Source organism: Lepidothrix coronata, unplaced genomic scaffold (genome assembly GCF_001604755.1).
Source record: "Lepidothrix coronata isolate B3197 unplaced genomic scaffold, Lepidothrix_coronata-1.0 Scaffold212, whole genome shotgun sequence".
Lineage (NCBI taxonomy): Eukaryota > Metazoa > Chordata > Aves > Passeriformes > Pipridae > Lepidothrix > Lepidothrix coronata.
In genome coordinates this window covers 1,302,760-1,310,276 of record NW_016690392.1, presented here as the reverse complement: position 1 = coordinate 1,310,276, position 7,517 = coordinate 1,302,760, and the positions used below count along the sequence as shown (strand labels likewise).

Genomic DNA, 7,517 nt, shown 5'->3' with positions numbered 1-7,517 from the left:
CCAATATCCCACCTATACCTCCTCTGGTGCAACTTGAGGTTGCTTCCTCTTGTCCTGTCCCTTGTTCCCTGGGAGCAGAGCCCGACACACCCCCCCGGCTCCCCCTCTTGCTGCTCCCCCTCCTGTCAGGGAGTTGTAGAGATCGCAAAGGTCCCCCCTGAGCCTGCTTTTCTCCAGGCTGAGCCCCCCCAGCCACTCCAAGTGCTCCAGTCCCTTCCTCAGCTCCGTTCCCTCCTCTGGACACGCTCCAGCCCCTCAGTGTCTGTCTTGTCGTGAGGGACCCAGAAATGTTCCCAGGGCTCCAGGGGCCTCCTCACTGCCGAGCACAAGGGGACGGTCCTGCGGCCCCCCGGAAGCCGCCCGGGCCCTGCGCAGCGGACGGGGGCCCTCTAGTGAGGGGCGGCGCGGCCGCGGCTCCGCCCCGGCCCGGAGCAGCCATGGCGGGGCTGGAGCCGCTCTACGCCTGGGCCAGGCCCGCCATCTCCCGCCCGCAGGACGCGCTGGTCTGCGGCGTGCACTGGGAGCTGGTCCGACACGGCTACCGCTGCCTGGGCACCGGGGACCAGGTAGGGGCCGCGCCGCGCTCCCCTGTCCGCGGAGCCCGCGGAGGCCGCGGTGAAGCCCCGGCCTTTCGTAGCGCCGCTCGCCGGCGCTGCCCGGCCCAGCCCGGCCACCGCTGCAGGGCGGGGGGAGCCGCGCGGTGTTGGGGGAACCTGAAGGGTCCGAGGGGCCTCAGTGCTGCTGTGGGAGCCGGGGCGGGCGGCAGCAGTGCTGGGGGCTGCGGGGGTCCCTGTGCTGGGAGGGGTCCCGGTTCTGGGGGCTTCGGGGGTCCCGGTGCTAGGGGTGGTCACAGGCGTATCGAAGGATGGGAGATCCCGGTGCTGGTGGGATTCAGTGTGGTTCCGGGAAGGGGATTAATATAGTGCTTGGTGCTGAGGGGGACCCCTGTACCAAAAGGAGGGTGTCCAGTGCAGTGCTGGGGAGGAAATGTGCTACTGGGGAGTCCCAGTGCTGGGGGCAGTGGGGCAATACCGAGGGGGGGCAGGCTAGTTCTGGACACAGTACTGAGGTGGGGATCTAGTGGGTTGGGAGCCTGGTATGGAGCTGGAGGTATTGGGAGGGTGCCTGCTGTAGTTTTGGGGGACAGTGGGGCGGTGCAGGGCACTGTCATGGCAGAGAACCCTCCCCCAGTACCAGAGGAGGGGACAGTGTAGGGCAGTGCCCTCCGGCAGCACTGCTGTGGGGCTGGGACAGACATGATGACAGCCTTCCCCTGAAGCCAGACAGCTCTGTGTCACATTGGGGAGGTGAGAGGTGCCTGGCAGGGAAGAGCACCATCTCCTCTCTGGGTCTTCTGGGTCTTTGTTGCCTGCTCCTGAGGCTCAGCAAGGGGTGGTCATGTCTGTCCTGTTCCAGCACAGGGATGCAGGAAGGGCCAGGCTGAGAGATCCCGTCTCAGAGACCTCAGTCCCCTTCTGGATCTCCCGTTGCAGCCAAGACAGGTTCTCTCAGCCCTGGGAGGTGATGCTGGGCTCCTGGGCAGGATTTCGGCAGCTTGTCTCTTCCTTTGCAGCCAGGTCCTGATGAAAGGAAGTCGGAGCTGCTGCCTGCTGGCTGGGAAGCCAACAAGGAGGTGTATACACTGCGCTACAAGTCCACAGATGATGCCCATGAGCTGCTGCTGAAGGCCATCATGGTGGAGGACAGCATGATCCTCAATGTCATGGTGAGCATCCATTCTGGCCCCTGTGGGTTTGGGGTCCTTCAGGATTGGTGGCTGCAAAGAACAGCAGGGCCCATTTCTTAAATGTTTGCTGTTGCTTGTCCTGCCTGGCAGCAGTGTTTGCCCCTCAGGATGGGGTGTTTGTGTGGCAGAAGGTATGGCCCAGCGTGAAGCTGGTCAAACCCTGGCTGTGTCAGGGCAGTGGGACAGTTTGCCTTGTGCACTCCAGCCAAGGAGCTATTCTGTCCCTTTCCTAGCTCAGGACTTTTCTGCAGCCCCCAACAAGCACCTGCCCAGGGTGGTTTTGCTCAGTGTTTCACCTTTTGCAGCCCAGATTAGGAGAGGGAGCAGGGAAAACTTTACTGCACACAGGGTTTTCCTCCTGGGGATTTAGGCACAGCACAGGGACATGGCAGGAAGCAAGTGAGGCCCATTGTGTCTCAAGCCCCCAGCTGTGGTTGTACCTGCTCTGTCACTCGTTCCCACCTCTGCCAGGCTACTCACTCTGTGCTTTACCTGTGTTTTTCCAGGATCGTGGCTCTCAGAAGGTGGCAGATGTGACCTTGGCAGTGGCCGACTACATCAACCCAGAGCACCTGGATGATTTCCACAAGTAATTTTAGTTTCCTGGTATTTTCTGCAGGAGAAAATGTTCCACTGGCATGGGGAGTGTGGGGGAAACCAGGTTGGAAGGACCTGGAGGACTTTCCTCCCCAGTACAAAGCCCAGGCCAGCCCTGAAATGCAGCCAGAGCTCTGTTCCCTGCCTCTCTATCTGCTGCTGTCAGGCAGGAGAGATTTAGGGAACAGTGTTACCATGGGTTGGAGCCCAGTGGAGGGTACCCTGCCTGGGAACGGGCCAGGCCAGAATGTTTATTTCCAGAGCACTGCGCTGGGTGGACACTGCCCAGGGGTGTGACAGCTTCAGCCACATCCCAGACACCCTGTGGCCTTGCTAAAGACCAGTGCCATGTGCTGTGCTTTCCTCCAGTGCAAACTGGTTAGGCTGGGGCCACAGCAGAAGGGAGTCCCTGGGCTGGATGACACCTTGGCCATCTGAAATGGGATGAGGGCTTTGGTGCCCCTGTGTGCTGTTACTTCTCCCTGTCCCCTCTGTGCTGCCAGTGGGGGACATGTTTTGTGCCAGACACACTTTGGGCTCGTCTGTCCCCTCGTGCCTTTTGCAGCCCGTCCAGCACCTCACATCCCGGTGCCATGGTCTCCCCAACCCTCTGCCTTCCTTCTCCTCACTGCAGGGTGTACAAGAACACTGAGGAGCTGAGGACGAGAATCACTTCAGGCATCCTCGCTCCCCTTGGGGCCCCTGCAGAAAAGGCCAAAAGGGAGCCTGAGGCCGAAAAGGATTTGCAGCGGGATGACGACCCCCTCCGAATCCCTCCCCGGCAGCCGGCTGGCGCAAGGGCCCCATCCTGGTGAGTAAAGAGTGGGTGGCTGCTGAGGGCCCTCTGTTAGAAGGGATGTGGTCCTGACACAGCTCCCCAACCTACATGTCAGGTCCCCATCTCGCAGCTGTGGGAGCTGCTCTGCCCTTCCCTGAATGTCTCGCTGTGTTGTGTTTCAGGCCGTCCTCCGTGAACCCCTTTGCTGTTGGTGGGGGAGACCTGGACCCTCTCGGGTGAGTATGGCTGTTGGAGCACCCCCTGCTCTGCCTCTGGGAGGTGTGGGGGTGGCTGGAGACCACTGGAGCAGCATCGAGCCAAGTGTCTCCAAGCGGGGTTGGCAATGGGACAGTTGCTCAGTGCACATTGTGAGGGACCAATTGACAGTTGCTAAAGCTCAGTCTGGTTCTAATATCGTAATAAGATCCCATCTCTTGCAGAGATGATAGGTTGCAATCTGTGTCTGTTTAATAATCAGCTTGTATTCATTTAACAGGCAGTAATTTCTGTAGTAAATCAAAGCTGAATACATCATTAAGTGAATGTAAGCTTCTAATTTAAACCGTTACCAGCTGCTGTGTCCTCAGCCCAGCAGTGTGCAGAAGGGGAGGCTGAAAGCCGAGTTCACGGATTCCCAAGTCCTGTTGCAAGCCTCCCAGCTGTCTGAGGCACTCAGGCAGAGGCTGGGCTGTCTGGGGGACTGAGTTTCACAGATACATCCTTGATCTTGGTTTGGTCAGGCAAGGAGAACCTGTCATCTTCCAATCCAGTTAAAAGCACACACTCAGACAAAAAACAGCTCTTGGGGTTGTTGTGGACTGTCCTGCAGCCCGGGGGAGTCTTCTGTCTGGAACCAGTCTCCTGTGGGGATGGCATTTTTTCCCCTCCTGCAAATCTTGGTTCTCCAAGGGTTTGGCTAGAAAAGGGACAGCTAAAAATGTTGCTGCCTCCAGCCCTTCATCAGAGATTTCTCTGTAAAGGACAAAAAAAAGATGGTAAATGGAAGCAGATTTGTGTGCTGACACCTGCCAGCACTGGGGCTGGAGACCCAGACTCCCAGGAATATGCTCGTGGGACCTGGCTGTCCTGGGGCGCTTTGGGCAGCCGTTCCAGCTTAATGGAACTCATTAGCATGGTTGTTAATAACTCGTATGATGGCAGCGGTGTCCGGAGGCTCCAGCCGCGTTTGCACAAAGCCAACCATGAGGAATTGCACTCGCAGCGTGGGGCAGTTCCAAGGAACAGCCATGGTCAGCAAATGACTTCCAGGCAGCTCTTTGGAATGGCTTGTGGGAGCCCAGCCGGGGCCGTCGGCTCTTGCGACACCGCACAGGGCAGGACGGGAAGCAGGGATGGAGCGTGGGCCGGCAGCGAGGGCCATGGGTCCGACACTTCCTGAGGGGACAGCCAGCACCTCTGCTATGGAGACAGGCTGGAAGAGATGGGGCTGTTCAGCCTGGAGAAGAGAAGGCTCTGGTGAGACCTTAGAGCCACTTCCAGTGCTTAAAGGGCCTCCAGGAGAGCTGGAGGGGGACTTTGGACAAGGACCTGGAGTGACAGGACAAAAGGAAGTGGCTTCACACTGGCAGAGAGCAGGGTTAGATGGGATATTGGGAAGAAACTCTTTCCTGTGAGGGTGGTGAGCCCCTGGCACAGGTTGCTCAGAGAAGCTGTGGCTGCCTTATCCCTGGAAGTGTTCAAGGCCAAGTTGAATGGGGCTTGGAGCAACCTGATCTAGTGGAAGGTGTCCCTGCCCATGGCAGGGTGTTGGAATGAGATGAGCTTTGAAGTCCTTTCCTACTCAAACCATTTGGGGATTCTGTGCAGGGCTCTCTGTCTTTCTGCCATGGGCTGCCTCACTGGCTTGTCCCAGGAGCTTTCCTTCCCACTGCTGTGTGTCAGGTTAACCCCGTGTTCCCATGCTTGGCATTCCTGCAGCGGAGGTTTGGCACCAGGGATGTGCTTTACTCCTTTCTCACCAGTGGCAATCTCATCATCTTCTCTGCCTTTCCTCTCCCCAGAGGTCGGAGTGGGGGAATGATCGTGGATCCTCTCCGATCTGGCTTCCGGCAGCCCGGCATTGACCCATCATCAGGCATCCCAGGCCGGCTTCCCCCAGGAGCTGTTCCACCGGGCGCCAGATTCGACCCCTTTAGCCCCTTAGGAGCTGGACGACCTGGGTAGGTCCTTGGCCGTGCTGATATTCCAGCCTGCTTCCAGCCTGCTGCTGGATCCCAGCTCATCCCTGTTGCTGCAGACCTGAGCTCTCACTCCTGTTTGACTCTGCTCTAAAATTTCTTTCCAGGCCTGATCCCGACCACCTTCCCCCTCCAGGCTACGATGACATGTTCATGTGAGGAGTCACTGAGTGGCTGAGTCTCCTGGGAAGCAGGTGTGCTTCCCCTCTTCGCTCCACATCGGTGGATTTAGATCTTTCCAGCAGCGTTTCTCTCCGTTTGGGGTCGCATTCCCGTGTGTGCCATCTGCTATAAAGGCTTCCCTGTTTGCAGAACAGAAGAGGAGGCAGTAGGTCCATTTCTTTTCCCTGCTCCTCTGAGGGTGCCAGGCCGTTTGCACCCAGTGAGGTGGCAGCGTGGGGCGCGGTGCTCTGGGAGCAGCCTGGGTGCTGTGGGATTTCTCCTCCCTGCTTCTCCAGGGTGGCAGAGCTTGCTGCTGGGGTCCCACAAAGCAGTGGGTGTGAGGAGAGAGCTGGCTCCTTGCTGCTCCTCTGCCAGGCAGCCACAGCAGCCTCACTGAAGGGGACAGCTGAAGTGGGCTCCCCACACAGAGGGGGTTTCTCTCTTGCTCTGTATCTGAGCAAGGCGCTGATTGAAGGGCTGGAAAGCCCAACCCACGGGGTCTCCATGGGTAGAGCCCCAACAGCGACTGGGATCAGCTTCTACAGGGCTGTGCCTGCTGGCTTGGAAGAGCACTACCAGCAAAGCATTTGATGTGCACGAGAAGAGACATAGATTGAATTCCTGGCCCACCATGCCCCCTCTTTTCCCTGCAGCCGTGGTATTTTTCATTCCTGGGGTGTCCGTGAAGCCCCACAGGCAGCGTGACGAGGGGTGCCCACCGAACACTGCATGGGGCTGGGGTAGGAGGGAGCTTTGCAAAAGAGGTTTATAGAACACATTTTGCTACTGTCAGCCTTGTGTGTGGCTTTGCCTGTCTGGCTTTGGGAGAATGGGTGAGATCTGTGTGCCTCAGGCTCCTGAGCTCTCTCTGGAAACCTCCTCCCTTCCCCACAGATGCCCCAGCTCAGTTGATTTTGGGGCTGCAGCTCATCTTTCTTGTCAGGGGCTCACACTGGTTTTCTTCTCGTGGTTTGATCTCTTGGAAGGATGTTTGTGAGACTGAAATAAAAACATGATACCAGTGTTGTGTTGGTGCTTGCTGGGGTGGGCCCCTGCTCTCTGACGGGAAGCCCCAGAGCCCTTCCCAAGGCAGAGGATCCATGCTGGGAACCCGCTTTGTACCTTCCCCTGAGCCAGCAGCGCTTTTCCAAGACGATGTAACTGTATTAGGAAAATGAAGTGGAGAACAGCCCAGCCCAGCTCCTGCAGTAATTGCCTCTCCAGGGCATTGAGTGCTGTCGGAACGCTGCATGCAGCTGCACTGGCAGAAATAAAAAGAGGGAAGGGATCCCCCCTATCTATTTCTTTTCCCCAAAGACTTTTTCCTTTTAAAACCTCTTTGCCTACAGATGCAGCTAATAAAGCTGTGTTACAGTGTGTGCTACCCCGGGCTATGCACAGGTGGGAGAGCAGGAAAGGCCAGCCAGAGAAATCTGGGGCTGGGGGCAGCTGGAGCATCCCCTGCATCCCCCATGGGCTTGTGTGTGGACCCCTACATGTGCAGGGGCTGGTTCTAAGCCCAGACCCACTGGATGTGCCATCCCAGCTGCACACCTGGTGGTTTTTCATGGGCAGTCTCACCTGCAGACCCATGGATGGGCTGTGGGTGATGCCTGTGACCAGAGCAGCATGGGAGGGATGGGCAGAGAGACCCAGGAATCGGTGAGGCCATCGCTCCTGCTTGTCCCCTCCTGCTCCTTGGACAGCCTGAACCCATCCACAGCTTTGTCCCAGGAGAACAAAGCCCCAAACCTTTCCGCTGGGGTTGAGAGACTGCAGACCCCAGCCTTGCTTCGTGGGGTGTTGGGGAAGAGGAAACAGCTTTGGCCTCATCAAGGGGCCCCTCTCTGCGGGGGGGAGGCTGCTTTCTGTGCCTGAATTAATCATGTTCTGCAACCTTCCAGGAGGGAGAGACGCAGCCGGCTTTGATGGGGCTAATTAAAGCGAGTCAGCGCCGGGAGAGGCTGCGGCGGGGCCGAGGAACCGGCTTTTGTCTGCAGCGCCTGGCCCCGGCGGGTCCGTGGTGTTGTGCAGC

General features: G+C 58.3%; 1 protein-coding gene across 1 annotated transcript; it reads left to right on the top strand.

Annotated features, from left to right (window-relative positions):
• Positions 1-398: 398 nt before the first annotated feature.
• On the top strand, positions 399-6,505 carry PSMF1 (proteasome inhibitor subunit 1). The gene is made up of 7 exons (XM_017833281.1): positions 399-566; positions 1,574-1,726; positions 2,254-2,336; positions 2,979-3,155; positions 3,305-3,358; positions 5,144-5,302; positions 5,428-6,505. Exons 1-7 carry the CDS (start codon positions 438-440, stop codon positions 5,477-5,479), a joined length of 807 nt encoding a protein of 268 aa, XP_017688770.1. The 5' UTR covers positions 399-437; the 3' UTR covers positions 5,480-6,505.
• Positions 6,506-7,517: the final 1,012 nt, after the last annotated feature.

Bases quoted from the DNA above. Each gene is read 5' to 3' on its own strand.
- PSMF1 (XM_017833281.1), top strand. From the start codon at position 438: ATGGCGGGGCTGGAGCCGCTCTACGCCTGGGCCAGGCCCGCCATCTCC. The intron at 567-1,573 runs GTAGGGGCCGCG...CTTCCTTTGCAG, and splicing joins GCCTGGGCACCGGGGACCAG to CCAGGTCCTGATGAAAGGAA. The intron at 3,359-5,143 runs GTGAGTATGGCT...TCCTCTCCCCAG, and splicing joins GGAGACCTGGACCCTCTCGG to AGGTCGGAGTGGGGGAATGA.